The following is a 22,115-nucleotide window of genomic DNA, read 5'->3' as shown; positions in this document are numbered from 1 at the left end:
GACAATGCTCCACTAGGTTCTGAATATCTTGAAAAAGGGAACTGCACAACCTTTTTCTTCCTTTGTTTTTTAATGGAGTAAATTTTTATTTGATAACAACTGTTTAGGCAAGTTCAATTACTTCAGTTCCTTAAGTTGTATCACAACAATTAATTTTCCTCAGGAGCCACTAATGAAGTGTATTCCGAATTCTGAGTTCTTAAAAATGATTAAAATAATGTTAATGAAAGACTTCCTGTTACGTGCTACAAAACATTTAAAGATACAGTTCTAGAGAAACATTACTGTTCTAAACTGTTGTTCACATATGAAATTAAAGATATATTTATAGTCTGGATAATGTATCAAACCTTTTTAATAATTAACAATTTGAAGATTGTGTACAACATATTAGAAAGCAATTTCTTTTCCAGATTGCTATCTGGTGAAGCAGATTTCCACCCATTATCAGTCAACTTACTTAGTCTCTGAGCAGCCTCCAGGGCATCATTTGCAGAATCAGCTACAAAGAATTTCTGAACTGTAACCCCATGGTCTGCCATTAGTTTTTTGCTTTGGTACTCCTGCAGGTTCAGCCATCGTCTAGGGGTTAATTGAACAGCCTAGAAAAACGAGAGGGGAAAATAACAGAATGCTCATTAAAAACAGTTCATGAGACAGCCAACTGAGCTCTTCAGCCTTGTGGTTATCTCAAACCAGCAGTTAAATAACCCTGTTCCAGAAAAAAGGTAAAATGTGCATTGATTTACCTACCTGCCTTTTCCTAACATTTGTGCATCCAAACTACTCTGAGAGCTACAGATTTATTTTTTTTTAAGCTACAGAAGGCTCACTAGGTGATCTTGGCTAGACAAAATGTTGTGCATTTAATATCAATGCAGATTGACAAACTTGGCTTGGATAATCATGTCTATTTAGGTTTGTATGCTAACTTGTGCTATAAAAATATTAACAGACTTATCTCAAAACACATTCATTGTTTCATTCTGAACACTCTAAGGTACATTGAAAATTTCATATACTTCTTCCTCATAAAATTACTACAGCATTTCTGAGAGGAAAAACAACAGACATGGAATTGGCAACATCTTGTAGGAAACTATATAATAATGTATGTATTTGAAGTGATCTGTTATTTGTGCCTGCACTTTTAAATATATTTTGTTGAGGACATCAGCACAACCACATCAGCCACACAAGAACAATAACAGTTGGAGAAGAATTTACTTTTTCTTCTCAACATGCCAGTTCAGTTGTTTGTGTGTGCATGCATAAATATATATCGAATAGATAAAAAGATGTGGCAACCTTACACACACAGACATCAGATTTGCTTCTCTTGGTGGTAAATATTGAGCACAGGAGAGATGCTATAGAAGTCATAGGAATGATTTTAGGGCAGAACTTATTTTCTCCACAGGATAATTTTTTACCCAAAAAGGAGCTCCTGACAACAGCATAATCCCATTTTGCGCCAGCAAAAGATGCTCTTCCTACACAGAGACACTAACTGTTGTTCTCCTGGCAGACAGCCTACAATCAGTTCTTGATTCTTCTGAAGCAAGCAGCACAGTGTGCCAGCTAGCACTATATATTTAACTTTGTTAGACAAAGGATTATTTATTATTCTAATACTTTGATCTCTACCAGCATGATAGAAAAATATTATCCTAATGCAACTTTACACTGGAAACTAAAAACTCTCCATGCTAAAGTCTTTCAACACACTCTGTTCACAATGCTAGAATTCTGAATGTTGTTATATCAAAAGCAAACCTCTGGCTGTTCTTACTTGCTTTGAAACCTAGCACAAAAGATTGATGCATAAAGAAAATATAAACCCTACCTTTTACCAGGTATAACCACTTTTTCTGTAAAAGTGACTCCCACAGAACTTCAACAGTTACAAATAGCTCAGAATGACACATTTTAAAATTCTTTTAACCATAACCTGGCTAACATATCTTAGAAGAATAAAACAACATGTTCTCAGTATCTTCTATGGCCATCTCTAGTTCTAGCATCACACAGGCCCCTCAGTATGTTTTACATTCCTCCATGTTATTCACAGACAATATGTTATTACATTTATGCAATGTCTTCAAATGTAGGGTCAAAATTTAAAGTAATTTTCATAATTGTTGACATTTAATTTGTTTTCCTATCATAAGATCTTGTTAGGTTTAAACAGCTATTACTTCATGATCACTTCCACAAAAGGATAAACACTAGGAGCCAAAAGGGACCCTGAAGTCAATTCCAGCCACCTATGGTAAAAGGCCTGAGAATTTCAAGCAAAAGTTGCTGCCACAATCTCAGTTTTTATCAAGCCAAGAAAGAACTTTTAGCATGAATGGAGAAAATATTATTTTTATCCCTGACAACAATTAGCCTTCTCTTTTCATGGTTTGTCTAGAGGCTACCTCATCATAACATAATTATTATTGTTGTTGTTATTATTATACTTCAGAATACATAATTATTAATACATGCATATAATCTATGTCCATCCATACATGCACATTGAAGAGGAGCATCACCTGAAACTGCACAGGCAGCCAAGAACTTACTGACTGCTATTTGAGCACTGCCACAAGACTAAAATACATTTCCAAAGGCCTCCCTTTCAGCTATAAACAGCAGTGAAAGAACATCTTGACAGTAATCACGAGGAGTTTACATTTGCTAAGGAGGGAAGGCAGGAAGGAGGAAAAACCAATACCCATCTCCATCCCACTAACAGGCTTTCAGCCTTTCTGCTTTAGTTAAAAATTAGAGCTGATGAATGCACTCCCCCCTCGAGGCCCAGAGCTACAGCAGGAGAACATCTACAAAGACATCCCTCAATCCATTTCTCTTGAGCAACAAGGAATTTACCAATTTGACTTCCAGGGTTCTGACAAATAAGCTCTCACTTTTAGCTAAAGCAGATTGACTTACACCAAAATAAACAAACCCATCAATTCTAATTTAAATCTAAAAGGACGAAGTCTTGATTTAAACAATCAATTATACTAAAATTCTGTATCTATGCTTTCCAGAAGAAAGGTTAACTCTCCTTAAGTGGAACTTGATTTGAAACAAATAAATCTGTGCTAAGATTGACAGCACTTTTTGCTCATCTGTTTTATATGTATAATTCTTATACATATAGTTCTTTATTTTTATGCTATGTAAATTGTATTTACTAGTATCCAAAAGCTCTTTAAGGCACATGTCAAGCTGATCTTGGATAGAATTAAATACAGAAAATAACAATGTTAAGGTTCATTAAATAGTTCATTAAGTCAAAAGTTTGACTAAGGATTTCTAAATGGTTTATATAAAGATTCCTACAGCTCAGTAACACAGCTGATAAAGTGCTAGGGTTTATAATTTAAGGGTTTATAATTTAAGAACAAGTCTTCAAAGCCGTTTGTTTTTGTTTTTTTTCCCATCCTTTAGAACAATAAGTCAATTTCATATGTATGTCTTACTGAGCTTATCTAAAGCAAATAAACAAAAGGAAAATATTCCAACAGTCTTATTCTGGGGCAGACCTTGGTTGCTGTTGCTTGACAAACGTCTCTTTCAACATGACTTGTTTTCAAACGTTCTGTTTCAGTAGGAATTAAATAGATAAGGAATTTGCAGTGCAGCTCAGTATGTCAACTGACACCTCCACTGTTAGCTCAAATCAGCAAGGCTGAAGTATTAAAATCTTCTAAGGACTGTCTTAAATAATATGGACTGCAAAGGGCCACCACATAATAAAGGCCACCAGTGATAACTCACTACATGTAACAAATATGTAACACAGGTGACAGCAAGAAAAGCAGCAGAAGTTCTATTTGTTTTACAAAGAAAGGTCATCTCCAGTGCCACCCACCTGGTGTGCCTCCCTCCAGCCTTAGCTCAACTCCAGACTAGTTAATGAATAAAAGAAGACTAACAGCTCCAAGGGGACCCTGCAGGAAGCTCTGGTCTCAGCCACCCTCTTGGCATGTTACAAAAGCTTTTGGTATATATCACTTTTATAGCTTGAAAATATTACTCAAAATGTTCCACAGGGAAGCTCCAAATCATTGCTGAGACGTTAAAGATCATGTTACCTACACATGCAGTGCACAAACACATAAGCATGTGGGCACAGGTCTGTCCTCTCAGAAAAATAGAGCAATTAATATTAAGGTATGATGAGAATATTTCTTTCATAAATTATGAAGCAGACACATCTGAGAACAGCAGATAGAAATAAGAGTATAATTCATTTGAAAGAACTGTCAAAGCAGTCCTAAGGGCAATGAAATTAAGATCTGGCCAAGAAGTGTTGGCACAAAGAGGCAAAGGTTAGAAACTTGATGTTAGCCAGCATGTACTTCTTCTGCCAGAGAGAACATCCTACTGAGTGGCTACTGAAGACTTTCAATCAAGACCTTCCACAAAAGACAAATTCCTGGTTGTGAATGAACTACTCAATAACATGAATTAGTACAGCCTACCACTCCATACATTAGTACAATATATTTAAGAAACCAACTGTGACAAAGTCTGTATTAGAAGCTCTGAAGACGAAGGAACATGAAACACTTGCTTTAAAACACTCGCAGTGTATACACCATCTGTCTTGAAAAGAACAGGCAAAATACAGTGGATCCAAGAGATGAAATAGAGCAGAAGCTTTGAATCTGTGAAGACAACTACACTTTCAAGACCATCTTGAAAAATCAAACCAGCTGCAAACATAGGCATTTTAGGCTGAATGCAACAAAAAAGTGACCATGAGATGTTAGAAATGTGAGTAAACAGATGATTCCCTGAACCAATTCCCATCTCAAAGATATTTCAGCTGCAATAAATATATGTCTGAACAATTTAAAAGGGACAGCAGTAAAAAATTCAATTAGTACAAGAATCTTGAAAAATCCTTGCCAGATGAGGTTCTCAATCCTCTCAAATACCAAGTATTCAGAAGAATTTAAGATGATTTGCAAATAGCAGAAATTTCTTGGGCATCATATATTTTCACACATCCTACAGATAATTATACACCTGAGACTGACCATAACAGTGCTACTGCACAAAGGCACAGCCTTCAGACAGCCTAGACAAGAGTCTCAAATGTTTTGCAAGAAAGCTATTTCCCACACCTAGTCTTCTGTAGGCAGCCATAATCCATCCCTTCCACTTGAGACTTATTAGGAAGACACCTGAACAGAGCACAGAAAACGACTCCACCATCACACACTTTTGTATTAATTATCTTCCCATTCTGCAGCTCTGCTCTTGTCAACAATTTAATTGCTCTCAGCAGCAGCAAACAGCACTGCTAGATTCACCAGTGTGGTCATGTCTCTCATGAAGGACAGACTGAGGAATTAGGTTGTAAATTACCATCAGGAAAATAATTTCAATCTGAAAGGAGGTGGGAGGGAAGCACAAGAAAGCAGAGGCTGCATTTTAAGACTTTCTGTTAATTATTGATCCTCGTCACCTTCTATTCCCAGCTTATTCTCTGCTTGAACACTTACCTCCTCTCCTCACATACTAGCCAGAAAACCACCCTGGAAAACACTGCACAGCTCTCAGATCTTGCCATGCAGCTTTGCCTATGGTTGAAACACCATATATTCCAACACCTTAAGATATACCTGTGTTTCACATGGTTCTTTGTTGCAAGGTTGAACTGGAGTACAAGGAGTATATCCTGTCACTGTGAAGAAGAGATGGGAAATGGTCTGTGGACTTTAGTAAAGCTTGACTCTCGCTGTGACATCTTTTGTTTCATCCTCATAAACTGATAGGCAAAAACTAGAAAATTTTCCACTGATGACATTTTTCTGTTCTCCTTAAGATATGCTTTTCTAAAAACAAAAAAAGGCTTTAAAACATCTTACTAAACTTACATTCTCATTACTGCAAATACACTTTAACCTGGAATATTAACTTCTGTCAAGTCTGAACAGCCCAAAGCAGAAGTGTAGGTTTAAATACATCTCCCTAATTATTTTATTTTATGGCATTTTACTTCTTAGCATGTTAGCTACAGTTTTTATAACAAAGAAAAACTCAAGATCACTCCAGTGAGCTTAAATGAAAACCCAGACAATTAGTTTTTATGGAACAGAAAAAAGAAAAACTCAAACTAAAGTATTCAGTCTTTTGAAAGCAAGTTCTTATTAAAAGGTTAAATAAATATAATTTTTGGTTCTGCTGAAAGCTTCCAACAGTCTTTCTATTACAATAAGAAAAAAACAGAGCTTTCATATGAGCTCTTTGTGTGTTGTGTATTGATACACACATTGTATATGGAGAGGATCTCTTATTTGAGATTCAGATATGCCAGATAAGTTGAAAGGGTTTGGTTTTTTAAATTGTAAATAAGAAATAAGCTTTAAGAATAAATCAGCTGTAAAACTAGGAAAAAAACTGCTAATAGCACATATCCATGTTTTTTACATAATTTATTATTTATCATAATAAAGTTTTAAAGGGGAATTAAATTCTTCCTAATCAGATATTTATTAAGATTAAATTTCTAACGTGAGTGCTTATCAAAGAGATTAATACACTTAAACAGGACTCTATTACAACTGATAACGTTCCCTTAGAGCCTGACAAAAGCATCAAAAATCCCAACACTCAAGTAAGTGGAATGAAAGGCCTCAATTGAACAGTAACGTGAAGTGAGATGAGGGCAGAATCATTTAATCAAGTGCAAGTGTCCCACTGGATTCTCTCGTGCTGGGTAGTAATATCTGGCATTACCCAAAAGCAGAAAGAATTAATTTGCTTGGCATTCACTTCTAATTTTCTTTCCTTTCTCCATCCTACAAGATTTTTGCTACCAGTCAGGATCACACTAATACGGCCAAAACTCTACAGACTAGCAACAATTTCAGAAAACTACCATTACTAGCAATGGTATATTTTATTCTGAACAAGCCTTCTGTTCAAAGCCACTTCTTTATATAACTTGACACCATGTGTGGCCCAAACACATACGTACAGTATCATTAAAATGAGTGGCACATGCATCAAGAAATCAAACATCTCTTTTTGACCATCTTAACAAGGCCAGCTGTTGCATAACTGCATTAGTGTTTTATTGACTCCAGCTGGAGAAAATAACCTGATTGCTCATGTAATCTGCATCATCTCTTATTTTCCACTTTCCTGGGATTTCTGGGGGTTTGTTGTTTCGTTGTTGGTTGGTTTGGGGTTTTTTTGTTGTTGTTTGTTGTGTGGTGTTTTTTTTTTAATATTTATATAAAATGCTAAGAGTTCTGCACAAATAATGTATTTGACAAGTAGTTGCATTATTCTTCCACTACTCAGTTTGACAGTTCTTGAGCTTTCACATAGCATAAAAAATAATTTGCATTATTTGAATAATATGTGCTAAGCAATAGCAATAGAGTTAAACAGGAGAAGAACAACAATCTACTTCAACCTAAGTAAAAAAAAATGTTTTTGAAAACACTGCAACAAAGAGATGCTTTTGTCCTTATATATGCAGTGTTAACTGCTCTGATGTGCAACATCTTCCAGATGACCCAGGAGTGCTTCCTTTTGAAAACACACACACATAAAACCAGAAGAAATTGTTATAATGTATCCACCGAGAAGTTTGCAAATTGCATGGTAACTACTTTAGCACAGCTCTGCTCAGAAATAAATGTTCCATTTACACACAAAACAAAAGCAGCATCAGCAATGCAAGCTTCATCAACCTAGACTACTAATTATTTCTTGTTTGAACCTTTATGCTGAGGTATAGCAGGTATGTGGCAGATAACAACCAGAGTAGCACTGGAGCAGGTAAGATAAACAGACAAGCTTAAAAAAACACACAAGCAGAAACCACAAGCAGAAACCACCAGCATGACAAGCATTCATGTAAAAGAAATCAGTGGCTTTTTGAAGCTGAATCAGCTCACAGCTGTAAAAATGATGCTTGTGAAGGGAACATTTTTAGCTAGCAGTATTGCCTACTTCTGTAATATTCTTCCAAAAAGCAAAAGAAAACCATCTTTTAAAATAGCAACATGGGATAGAGAGCAACAATTTCAGGCAGATGCCACTACCTATCTGTAGAATTCTAACAGCTGAGTACCACTTATTTTCTTTAAACATTAATTAATTGCTTAACTCTCTTCCATAACAAGTATATGAAGAAAGTGTCAAAAACAAGAACTGAAAGGTTAAGTCTGACAAACAACCAAAGATTCAAATGATCTCTATTACAACTGAGACCTTTTGGTCTTAAGAAAATGAATTTCCAAAACTTTTGTTCAATTTCACGCCTAATTCCACATGAACTGCCTTGGCTAAGTGTCCACATTGACTCAGTATTTCACCATATCGAGTTCAGTGTTCACAGTTAAGACAATTTCAGTAAAAAACCCTTAACCTTAAACATTTCTTTTCTCTTAGCAAGTCTCTTCAGGTCAAGTCTGATGTCAAATAAGTCTAGCTAAGGAAAGAGAATCCAGTGATAATCAGCACAATTAAAAAAAACCAAACCCAACAACAACAACACTACTAAGCAAATTTCTGGGACAATTAAACATCCCTTGACACAGCTATATAATTTGAGCAGATCTACTGTTTACATTAACCTGGCTAAGTGCACTTTATTGCACAACTCTTAAAAGGAAAACACACTTCAGTGATACCCAACATTCTCTTTTCATTCATGGTATGAATGGAAGCCAGTATTAACATCATGTAACAAAGACAGATCTCCTAAAAGCACCTGACAGTATAGATGGTCACACACATGCATTCTGCTTGTTTCCTCTTCTGCTGCTCCACCAAACTAGTTTTAACTATGCTAATAGATCCTGTGCCAGTATAAACCAGCTCTACTGATGCAAATAATCTCTGTATAAATGCAAATTATATGTCAAATATCATAGAACCTTAGAAAGGTTTGGGTTGGAAGGGACCTTAAAGATCCAATCCCCACTGTGTGGACATCTCCCACTACTCCAACCTGCCAGGGATGGGGCTTCTGTGACCTCCCTGGGCAACCTGTTCCAGTGCCCTACTACTCACATGGTAAAGAATTTCCTCCTAAATAGCTAATCAAAATCTCCGCTCTTCAAGTTTTAAACCACTGCCCCTCTTGCTACAACCTGTCAAATCATATGTCAATGTAGCATCCAAGTTTTATATACATGGACTACATTGTAACGGTGTACTGGAAGTGATTCATTTGGGGAGAAAAACTGTGGTGTCTATGGGGAAGTCCTTTAGAAGCATTCCATAGCCAAAACAAAAAGGAAATGCATTTAGTGTATCTTGTCTAAAAAACTCTTTGCTTACCCACCACATTTTACAGCATTCCATTTTATTCAATTTGTGTGCCCTGACCTGTAATACAATTCTGAGCGCATATGAAAGAAAATAGATACACAAAGATGACAGTAATGAAAAAGCATCCATTCATCAATGTAAGAAATAAACCTATATTATATTTATTGACATACAGCTGCTGTAATTGACAAAGCTGCAGAAGTTCCTATCAAAAAAGAACCATCAGAAATACAACTACCTTCATATAAACCACCTCGGGTACAGGCATATTTTATTAGGTCATATACTTGAAATACACCACATAGGCCACTGAAAACAAACTAAAACACTTATTTCAGTTTCCTGGCAGTGCTGACTTAAAGTGTAAGTATCTGCAGAGTTAGTTGGACAAGAAACAAAAGATTCAGAAAAAAGGCACTGCACTGAACAGGAAGTTTCTCACCAAAAAAAAAGTGGGCCATAAAAAGCAAACATACAGAGATTACTACACTTTACTCTGTATGGAAGCAAGTATTTCAAGCAGAAAATGGGAAGACTTGGGGTAAGACTGATCATCTATAAAGTCTGCCACCTGTAGTCAAACCACACGTGCCCATCTCTCCAAACATGATTAATACCACATACCTGTAAGTATATAATGAAAAACAGGAGAGCAAATGTCCCTCCCAACTAATGTCCCATTGGCTACCACAAATCAATTATTTGACTCTTCCAAAGCAGCACTTAGCATCCAGACAATCCTATTTAAAAGCCAGAGAGGAAACCATCTTCCATCAGAATACCAGATTGCTCACTTCAGTTTGGATACAATATGCCAGGAAGGTTCTGTTGGTATCAGCAGCTTCATGCAACACTAAGCATTTTGATCAAAGTCTCCATCTAGACTTCTGTGATATATTTATAGAGGAGAAAACTCATTCTGTGAGCCAGTTTAGGATGAAACCATGAGTATTTTCCTGACAAAACTAGAGTTTCCATTCTTTTGTCCATGGCAGTTAGGAATTGCTAATTTCTTGTCATAATTTGTATCAAAAGTTAGGAATTGCTAATTTCTTGTCATAATTTGTCATAATTTGTATCAAAACACTGTAAGCCATCTTGACCCTAAACATCAGTATTTTGTTTTAAAATCTTCCAGAGGTACAGCTGAAGACCTTTTAAGAGTTAATATCAATTACTTACTTCTTATAAATTGGAATTCATTTAAACTGAATTAAATTAAGGCAACACACAAACAGTTAACAGTTACAGGCCTTTTAGTTCCATATTTATCACTTAAAACATACCACACAAAATATCTTGAACAGTAAAATGCAGTATGTCTCATAGAAGGGGGAAAAAAAGATCACATTTCCCAGTTCTTTAAAGGCTGTGACATTTTGATCAATAAAGTGTAGGGGCAATGTACTGTTTTATACCACTGAACCGTATACTCACTTTTCAGAATGAGTGAGATCTGTTGCTGCAATTGTTAAGGTTTATGTAACTCCCAACTCCTAATAAAAGAAAAACCCAAACATGAAATATGTCCCTACATCCTTGTTTACTAAAACTAGACAGCCTGTTCTGGTGGATAATTATTACTATTTCTAAAAGCTAAATGAATCTCTGAAACAAGATTCTTATGCTAAATGACCAAATAATTCTCTTCATAGACACAAAGATAGAAAAAAGAAAAAAAAAAAAAAAAAGGGGGGGGGGGGCGGGGAGGAGAAGAAAAAATGGGGGTCTGGTTATAAAAGGAACACAAACACTGTTAATAATATTCTTGGGATTTCTACTGTTACATTGTTTACAAAGATCACCCAGACAGTTGAAAGCATTGCTAAGAGCTTGGAAAGCCTAAGCTTTGCCTAAGCAAAAATTTCAAAAGGGTGAAACAGGCAAGTGTTTCTGCTCACAAGTCCTCAGTACTGGGAATCTAGCCATGATGTTGAGTGAGCAAATCTTGATAAGAAAGCCCAAAGCTAAATCCTGTTTTGGAAAATCTTTGCCTACCATTGCCTTAGTATTGTCTTCCAATTACCCAAATGAGATTATTCAAAACTGAGCATTCTGAAGCTTCTGAAAACACTGATCCACCCTTAAGGCACATTTAGACTGAAAGAGAAGTGCATCAGCTCAATCCATAGAAAGTTTAGTGATGGTTTAAGTACAAGCACACTCAAGTAATCAACCAGTTTCTCCCCACGTGCATCTACAACCCAGGAAACCTGGTGCTGTGTTACACCTGTTGGCCTTGGGTGGTTTTCCAACCAAAGCTGGCACCAGTGTAGACTTCACCACCACTCTCCCATATGTTGCTGACCTATCCCTCTCACAGGTATATAGTCCCCCGAACAGCCAATTGCTTTGTCTTACTTGAATCCAAGAAGCCAAGGTTCTGGAAGAAGTCATTACTACAGGGCTAGGGCTTCCCATTTCTGCTCAGATGATCTGGAGTGAAGCTGCCACCACGGTTCTGTCTGCTCCCTTATGTCACCCAAGCCCAAAGCGGAGCTAACACAGCAGAAGATTTCTTTTGCTGCCCACTTAGTTCTGCAGCCCAGCCCACCAGAGGACCAGGTGAAGATGAGATCCACTGCAGGAGACACATCAGAAACACAGTAGAGAGGGCAGGAGTACCCCTTCTGACAAGGACCTGCCCTTACCAGGGGAAGCAGGGATACTGGACTGCACTTCCTGCTGCAAAGGGGCAAGACAACATGAAACCACGCACTAACAACTCAACTGCACATTTCCTTCTGAAGCAATTACTCAAATCCACTGTGATTCACTGCCAGTAAGAATAGCTCTTAAGAAAAGATACAATTCAGAAGTTTATAGTTTTAAAAAGTCAATATTTTTAATTTTTTATTTATTTATTTTATTACTACATTAGATGTTTGTGTCATCATTTTAATTCAAGTTTATGCAATCAAAACAAGCACTTGGTTAAAGCTTCCTATGGAGACTTCCACATAGTTCAAAGAAAAGCCAATTTCTCTTGTCATGTTACAAGGTTCTGTTAATATGAGCCACTGTAAAACAGAGATAGGAAGGCAGGAATCACAGAGCCTCACAGCAGGAAACATAAAGATGATGACAAATATCAAAAAAATAAAGGGAAGAGCTTTCCTGAACTAGTAACATATCAATTTTAGAAAAGGAAGCTATTTTAACTGGAAAGCTAAAAAGAGGCATATTTAGTCATCTCATCCTTTTCAGTTCAGAGAAAGTACTTTTCTTCTATCACCAGGGAGCAGTGATTATTCTAACGCAATATAATAAAGCAAGGATATAAACCCCAGATTGCCTACCTGTAGATAACAAAGCATACAAAAACTTAATAAATGCCTGTTGACATCACTTGTCTGTTGAGAAACAGGCAGTCAACAATTACTAACAGAATGAGAATTTTCTTGTTTAATGATTATGCTAATTTACTGAACTTTTATTAGGCAGATATACAGGCAGTATTGATGAGATCCATAAAGCATCATAAAGTATGGCTGAATTGTTTTAAAACAAATGAAACCAGAATACACTGAACACTATTCAAGTGAAAGCTGGGTAGTGAGTGAATCCTCAGGATGAGCTCTCTGAAAAAGGCACAGGTTTTCGGAACCCTACAGACCTAAAAACCTAGTGCTGCAGCAGCAAACTTCACATCTCTGTGCACAGGAACTTACACCCCAGGATTCTGACCCTCCTGAACACTCATGAGGGCACGTGCCTGTCTGGCACACAAATGTCAGTGCTTTATAAACCCTTAAAGAGGCAGAGGCTGAATTGGAAATGTGTTAACATACATCTGCTCCAACAGGTAGACCTTCTTGGAGAAATTTTGAGATGACACACTATCTCTTCTGAGCTCATCAAGTTGGAAGGACACATTAGGGACACTTACTTTTTTTTTTTTTCCACACAACCACCTCTTGTGCCTTTTTGTTGTTGTCACTAATAAATTCTAACCTAACCACGTGAATAGTGTAGTAAAATATCGTTCATCTGTAGATTGATTGCAGTGCAACATGCCTCTGAAAATAAAAGTAGCTATTCAACTTGCAACTCATAATTTCTCTTTGCTTATGTTGGGGCTGCATCTACTTTCTCTTCTTAGCTCTGAAGAAGTATTAAGTTCCTAAATTAAGAAGGAAATAGAAATTGTTTTTTCACTGAAGAATCACTACAAGCAATATCTGTCAATTTCTAATCATTTATTCATACACAATATAAATGAGAAACAATATTACTTTCTTCTTCAAATTTCAGGTCTTGCCAAAGGAGTTTTACTACAGTAATATCATAGAAATGAGCAGCAATTGATATCAAATAAACACCTATAAAATACTCTCTACATAATACAGCCACATAAGCCATGTTTCTGGTTTTTAAGAAGAAAACACAAAGTCAGACACAAGAGACTGCAGCAGGGTGCACTCTTAGTCAGTGAGGGTTGACATTTATGTATAATACAGGACAGTTCAAAGTAGCAAGGTCTACATAGAATTGTTAAAATTAACCTGGAAGAGCGAATGATTAAACTCAAGAAATAAACCTACTGGATTTGACCCCCAAGTCATGAAACAAACTCCTTCACACTACCCCAGTTTCCTCACTGAAGTGGGCGAACCTTAAAACTCACTCACTGGCTGACCTGTCAACTTTGCAAGGTGACAGAAGCTAAGAACATGTGGCTCTATATGAGTTTTTCGAGAACAAGGCTTTAATGCCATCTTGACTAGAATCATTAAGCATTTCTTTCATTATTCACTACCTCAAAATTAATTCATTAATATATATGTAAAATTTTCATGATGATTTACCTCTCCCATCCCTTCACCTATGCTTCCTGCCACCAAGAAATATATTTAACTGTAATGACATATTAATTGATATTATACGTTTCCAAACAGAATGAGACTTCAACATCATTTATTTTTTTTTTTGATTCAGAGTTTCCTTTCCTCTCTCAACGGTGGAGTCCCTCAGCTGGAAAGAAGGATGTCAAGAGTGAGTCCATCAGTTCTGAAGCAGCTAGATGCTGTCAAGACTTTATTTGCTTTATTTATCTCTTTCATTAAAACTCACCTTCTAAATCTTTCCACAGTGATTCAAATGCAAAATTGTAGTTTTGCTGCACTTTAACAAATGTCACAGAAACAGGACTCCAGAAGACAGCACCAAAGTCATTTATATATTATCCACAATTCTGAAACTTAGATTTACAGAGACATATAGATTGCATTCAGAAATGGAACAGTAGCTATTCAGAAACCCTTCCATTTTACCTAAGTCGTAGCAATATGCATATGAAAAATACAAAGTTTTAGAAGCATCTTATTTATATATTGGATATTTCACAGTACTGTAGATAAAATTTTAAGATAAAATTAAAGCTTTGCCAGTCTCTCAGTAAAAGTAGTCAGGGTGGAAGTGGGGGTGAAAATCCTGAACTTTTATTTTAACAAAACCATAATGCTTCCCTTCATAGTTCTCCTGAATGTTCCTCCTAGCTGCCAACTGCAAGAAACCTTTCCACTTCAAGGGTGCCCAAACATCTTCCTCTGTATCTGTCTGTCCTATTATGTTCTTTTGATTTTATCTTGTACTCTTCCTTGTCCTTTTCTCATCAGCCTGATTGCAAACTGATTGATCCCAAGCTTAACCTCTGCACTCCCCTGGAAATTGTGGAGCATGTTCCTGCACTGCAGAACTCATTTGGGTCATTAGGTCAGGAAAACAAAACAAAACAACAAAACAAAAACAAAAAACCCTTACACAATTCTGTTCTAATGTGCCTTTAAATCACATTTATAAACTCAGCTTTTTGATTTATCCTTCTGTTTACTTCTCATGCAAGGAAGCAGAGTCAAGAATGAACTTGAATCAAGTCCTTCACTCATTGCAGATTTAAAGTCTGCAATAATTATATTTTATAGACTTATTTACAGTTTGCTTGCACACAGGGATTTTGACAGCTATTTTACAAATACACTCTCCCACCCACTAAGCTCCATTGTAAACTACCACAAACATGCACAGGGTCAGACTCAAGCTCCTTCTGTCATCTTTATTCTCCTTATCTCAAAAAAAACAGAATTTGTGCCCACATCCTTGTGCTCTGCAAGGCAGGTCCTAGAAGCTACCACCTGGATGATCTTTCTGGGTGTCTGCAGATATTGCTCGGGGGGGACTGCAGTCCTCAGAAGTGGAAGAGGAGGTGGTGGAAAGAACGGTAAGACCCTGACCTCACTACATTTCTGCTACCTTGCCAGTCTATTGTTCAGCAGTTGTTTCAGCCAGGCTGCTTCAGACTGACTTCCAAATGAGGCAGGACATAGCCAAAATTCCAGACAACCTGCTTCCTGCACTTCTACTCAGGGGACTATCAAGACTTCTATTCACATGCAAACACCAAACTAGAAATTGCAGCAAATTAATGACAGCACACTTTGGACACAGGGAAGTTCTCAGATGCACTCTGCTTCCCATCCAAAGGCTGGCTGAGCAGAGCAGAGCAGTGTGTACTCCCATCCCACTAATGCTCACTGAGCAGTGAATCATTAGCAGCTCCTGAAACCCCAGCTAAAACATGGCTGGCTCCTTATTCTATCACATGAAAACTTGACAAGTTGAACAACATGCCTAAGGTCATACAACAATCAGGATGTCAAGAAATCAAAGCAGCCTGCCCAAACACAAGCCTGCTGGTCCACTCAAAGAGGCAAACTCTTTTGCAGTAGGGAGGAAACCTGTCCTCTCCACTTGCCTCAGAAAAACATTTGCAAGACTTCTTTTGCTTGCATTCTTTAACCAAACTTCAGCAGAATAAAGCAGGGTTAGAAATACCTATTGTACATCCACATGTGCCCAAGAAGCAAGAGTGCATACAGAAGCTTTATATTTCTGGAATCAATTTTCAGAGCCTTTGCTTGGGTAAAGGAAACAAGAATATAAACTCTCAGATTCAATTTCTGCTTTTATCAATGTGCTAGCCATCAGTACCACTGCTTTGCATTAGTAATTAATTTTAGTCAAATTATGTTCATTTTCCTTATTTAGAACTTCAAAGCTTTAGGGAAAGCATACTTTTGAGACTTAAAAAGTAAAGGCTTTGAAGTGTTTGATGAAAATAAACTCACTACCATACACAACAGCATAATAAGTTGCAGAAATACATTCCCTACCTTTGCAAATGGAAGAAAATTGTTGGCGATATGCACCATGTATTCAAAAAGTGAAATGAGCTACCTTCCCCACATAAATCAGAAATGTTCTTTTATTTTCAATATCTTGAGGCAAAATTTAATATTTTTGTTCTCATTTTATGAGTTTTATATTCATTATTTTCTTACAAGATTAAAATTATACTGTTGTGTAACTATGAACAAATGCTTTAAATATTAAATATAACCAGAAAAAAATAATTAAAACTATTTTACCATCAACCATAAGACAGAAAGAGTATGCTTTTCAGAGTATCCCCACTATCAATTTTTTGTAAGCTTCCTGAATCATTAGAAAACTCAAAGCATGGTCAATGGGTTGATCAGAAATGTTTCTGAATTCCTGGCTCAATCATATCTATCAAAGCAGCATTTCACCCCTACGATACCCTAGAATAGTACTTTCTGAAATGTTAGGAGTCACTATTAAAGAAAAATACCAAGAAAATGCCAATTTAGACACTTGGAGCTCCCTTTCTCATAATAAAAAAAAACAAACAACAAAACAAATATGAAACATATTCACAGTTTTGTGTTCCAGTTCTTCAATACTTGAAGTCAAATCATTATAATTTCCATGCTGCCTAATTACGTCATCACAGAAGATTATGGCTTTGGAGCACTAAGCAGCATAGCACTCCCAAGCAATAAAGATGCAAATGTGCACAACAGAATAAAGAAATACAGAAAAGTATCTACAGGAATAGTTTTACTGCATGGTTAAGTCATAGCAGGTTTACCAGACTAGTGCTGAATGGACTATAACAGGTTCTATTGTAGAAGAAAAAATAAATAATAAAAGCCTGGTACACAATTTTTGTTTCAATCTGATTGTTTCATACTTCTAATTGTCAATAAATCTTGGTTTTAGTTAGAACATTTGAATTCTACTGACATGAAGCAAATTCAAAGGAACAACCATACAAGAGGAAGACAGCCTTGTGGCTGCTCTGGCAGAGTTGGGGAGAAACCAGAAACTGCCACAGACTGATCGATGAAATTATGCCTTTAATAGAAAGCCAAAAGTTATTAATATTTTCCCTTCATTTGCAGGTCATTTCTTCATTAATATTTCTCATTATTCACACTGGAAATTCAACCTGCTGCCATACTCAAATCTCCAAGGAAGCTCAGGACTGCTGAGCAGCAGCATCTCTTCCTCTTCAGACTCTAACCTCAAAGTGGATTTCTACATTTCTACCACCATTGATCAAACATTCCAGGCAAATTATAGCCTATTTCAAGTTGTCCCTAAAACAAAGCAATCTCTGCTTTCTTGCTTCCTGGAGATGCAGGAGAGCTCATTGTCTGTGCTTGGCTGTTTGGAGTGATGGAGACTTGCAGAGACATGGGCACTGGGTGTACAGTCAAAGCTGATCAGAGAGCAAGGGGAGCAGGGGAGAGCAATTCTTCATCAGAAGCACATTTCTTGAGTAGATCTTGAAAAACACTGCCTACTTGTCTGTTGGTAACAGAAATCAGGCACTAAGTGGCAGAGGTCACTAGCAGAGCCAGTGTTGACCCAAAATGGCTGCTCACAAGAGAAAACAAAGTAATGAACAAAGGATTCAGTCGCTGGCAGAAACCCAACATGTAACCGCTCACAACCCCGCAGCTAACCTCCTGCACGAGCAGGGAAGTGCCAACTCTGCAGAGCCTGGAAGTTCCAGTTGCTCCTTCCAGCCCTGGACTCCTCTGAGAAAAAAGCACACAAGACATCTCATGTCCACCTCCAATCTCCCACTGCTATAAGAATGGTCTAAAACCAGATCTTAGACAACTGGTTACAATAGATGGTCTTTCAGAATATCTTTGCTAATTGACCTTCTAAGACATAAGATGTAATACTGAGCTCAGAGACTTAGAAACATTTCCATTAAGAAGTTATCAATGCTCTGCAGAAACCTCCTGGATTACTTGATTACTTGGTGTCCAACTGCACTGTTACTCCAGCAGTTACTGGAGTGAATTAAGTTCCCCATGAGAACCCAGGCCTGCTAACGTGAGGATTCCTCCAGTTGTCTGAAGCTTCATCTGATTCCTGCCAATTAAGCTGTCTGCAGCAGACATGTACAGTAACATTGTCAATAACCTCAGTCTGCCCACTAATCCTGACCCATAGGCTCTCAGCTGGGTCATCAAACCTCCCTAGATGGAGCTCTGTGCCTTCCTGCTGCTCTCTCACATAACAGTTCAAATCATGTTTAAAGCAAGCTCTAAATATTGGCTCCTCTACTCCCAAAATTTAAGGCATTACTTTAGACTATTTTAACCTAAGCCATTTAACTGAAAAACAAACCCAGACTGAAACTCTGCATGGAAGAATTAAATAAACAGATTCACTCTATCCCAGGTGTCTGGAGTGGCACAGTTGAAGAAGCTAGATAATTTAAGAGAAATTTTCTTGTGCTATCTCCAGACTTGAAAAAGCTAAGCAAGTCTTCACAATAAAAAAAGAATCTGTTCTCTTTAATAGCCCATTCATCTATAATTTTCATAAATATCTACCTTTTACTTTTACTTATCATTGTTATGTATGATTTGCACACAGAAGTTTTCCTATAACAGGGATTTCCCAGATACTTTTATACCAATATTGTGTATGAGCAACTTCCCCTATTTGCACTTCCCCACCTCCCCTGCCACTTAATTACTGATGTCATATTAAACTGTTCTTTTGTCCATGGATCCCTCAGAGGAAAATCCCAAACAAAGGAAGTGTTCCACTTGTGTTTTTAAATGCAGTTTCATATTTTACTATTTTTTTATTATTATTATTCAGAAGTCTTGAATAAGCAGACAAAACATAAAACATGATTAAAAAAAACTCCCTTAATTTTCCATTCTGACAATTCCTACAAAACTTTTGCATCTCACAAAGAACTTAGGAGAACAAGAGTTAGACACCAGAGGTAAAGTAAACCAGTAAAAGCAACTCTTTTCTGCTCGTGGCACCAATTGAGACTATTGCTCATTGCTTGTACTCCTCACAATCTATCTACTCCTGTAATACATCACTATTTTTCATCCTTCCCAGTTATTGTTCCCATTGGTTTGCTTATTGCTCCACAAGTACTCTAAATGCACCCTTTAAATAGGGGTTTAAAGTTGCTGCTACTTTTGCTCTCAAAATATCTATCCATTTTCAGACAAATAAAACCCTTACATTTACAGTTCAATAGTTAAAAATATAAAACAACCCATTTGTTCCAGACTGAGTTACTGCCCACTGAATCCTGAAGGTCAGTATGTTACCTGATACGCTTTCCTTAAATCAAACTGCCAAATTTATTAACTTAAAATGCTTAGACACTTCACTATACACAGAATCACATCTTCACTCTGCAGACACCAAAAGCACACTGCAAAGTTGCAACATTTGTAACACTTTGACCAAACTAATTTAGCTGATAAGGGCATGTAACCTTTGGTCGTTCACTTGTAAACAACATGAGTCTATACCTTTTCATTATGAAAAGCAGAAAATTAAAATCCAAGTAATTAATTATACAAAGAGACAAATGACAGAGGCAAATTTAAACTACTCTCTAGGGCCAATCAATAAAACACTAATGCACAAATTAAAGGCAAACAGGGTGGACTGAAATTGATCTGGCACCAAGCACTACCAATGTGCAAGGTAAATAAACTCAAGTTAATAATAATGCATCACTCACAAAATATTTAAAACCTGATCTTAAATGAATCAGCCTTTGAGTGAAATAGCCCAACTCATATTCATGGCCAATGGGAACAGTGCCTAGAACTTTGTGAGTTTGGATTCTAAGCTTAAACATTATCAGTTGATCACAGAAATAAAACAAAAGGTAATTCAAGTTTGGGATACATTCTTGTCTTTCAGGAAACATATGAGCAAGCAGATAGTGACCAGAGAAGGAAAGGAAGGAAAAAACTCGTGATGTTCAATCAACCAGCATCTTTTAAGCAAAGGAACAAACCAAAGTAGTGAAACTCAAAAGCTTTTATTTACAGAATATACTTTGCAGTGTCAGTATTTTGTTTTAAATGAGGATTTTAAAAACTGCTTCGATACCATCACAGTCAACAACTAGCCACTTCTTACACAAGAACTTCAGCATAATGTCACAAACGAACAAACAAAAAAACCAAGAGATAAAACTCACCAGTCCTGGGTTCTTTTCTTATTTCCAGGACTATATTAAAGGAGGGCTCCAGCTTACAGTTTAGAATCCATTTTACCCATCATCCATGCAACAAAGACTTAAACAGCAGCTACTGAAGAGCACAGCAAATCTTCACTACCCAGGAGTTTTTCACAATACTCAATCTTAACTTCCCTCAGTTTCATGCCTACTCCTCCTGTGTTATCTAGTTAAAACACGATCAATAGCCAGCTATTAATTATGGATCAATGTTTAATTACCAGTTTCAAGCTACTGTCATAATCAGTTGCACAGATAACAAGATTTGTATGTCCCGTGTTTTATTAAAACACTATTGAGTGGGCAATAGATGAGCAGCCAGCTAACTGATTCACAGATGGCCAAAAACTGTCTTCTTCAGCCGAGAGTATTCATTTTTTTCTGGAGAAAATCCTTTGAGTTTATTCTCAAAGCTGCAGATTATGGTCTCAAACACTCACAGAAAGACTGGACTGGCAGAGGCAAAAAAAAGATGACTGCCTGCCACAGGTATGGTCAAGAGCAACAACAACAAAAAAATATCAGTTAAGTAATCCTGGAACTGTACTTGTGAGTCCTCAAAATGGAGAGGGGGAATCATAACTAAGCACTAAATAAACACATTTCCAATTTTTGCTGAAAATGAACCTTTGAAACAGGACAGTGGCTATTGTTAGTATTATTATTATTTTTAATTTTTGTTTGGTCTTTCTGGCTGATGACCCCAAGGGTTTTAAACCCTCATCTCACTCTTCTGCACTTCCAAAAGAATCTCAGTATCTTCACACATTCTTCATAGCATCCTCGCTCAAAGTCATCAACCAGAAAGACCAAACGAAAATTAAAAATAATAATGATACTAACAACAGCCACATGCACTGACAATATCCCAGAGAAAAACAGGAGGAAACAATCATGCAGATACCTGTAAAGCAAACACAGTTTGTCTATTGACACTTTATTTAGTACCTCAGGAGGCAGATCAATGACAAAACATTTACTCTTATAGCAAAAACTTTAATTAATCCTAAATATACCTGAGCAAGATAAGAAGTCTGTTTGGGTAACTTGGGCAGGAGCTCAGATGGAAGGCCAGGAGAAGGGGTTTACTTATGCATAGCCAGGTTTAAGACCACAGGTATCCCAGCTAATTCTCAACTTCATGTCATATTCATGAAAGCTGTTTCTTAACTCATGAGCCCTATTCCCTGATTGTATCTACATAAGGTACAAAGAAAAGCAAGTAAAGTGCAGCTTTTCTACTTCAACACAAAGCTGTGAATATCTGTGTCACAGCCAGATTGCTCCAAAGGCAGAAGTTCCACCAGTATAAAACTAACTGAAAAAATAATTTAAACATTATTATTATTATTATTATTATTATTATTATTATTATTATTATTATTATTATTATTATTATTATTATTATTTAATCACAGTC

The 22,115-nt window shown here is 36.8% G+C and overlaps 1 protein-coding gene across 1 annotated transcript in view; it reads right to left on the bottom strand.

Annotated features, from left to right (window-relative positions):
- SUCLG2 (succinate-CoA ligase, GDP-forming, beta subunit) overlaps positions 1-602 on the bottom strand; it is a 94,199-nt gene extending 93,597 nt beyond the window's left edge. Inside the window, exon 1 of the mRNA XM_009996905.1 lies at positions 461-602. Within this exon, the coding sequence (XP_009995207.1) occupies positions 461-542 (82 nt within the window). The 5' untranslated portion in view covers positions 543-602. The remainder of the gene's footprint in view (positions 1-460) is intronic.
- Between the last annotated feature and the right edge of the window lie 21,513 nt (positions 603-22,115).

This window comes from Chaetura pelagica, unplaced genomic scaffold (genome assembly GCF_000747805.2).
Source record: "Chaetura pelagica isolate M959 unplaced genomic scaffold, ChaPel_1.0 scaffold24, whole genome shotgun sequence".
NCBI classification, from domain to species: domain Eukaryota; kingdom Metazoa; phylum Chordata; class Aves; order Apodiformes; family Apodidae; genus Chaetura; species Chaetura pelagica.
This window is presented reverse-complemented; position numbering and strand designations above follow the sequence as displayed.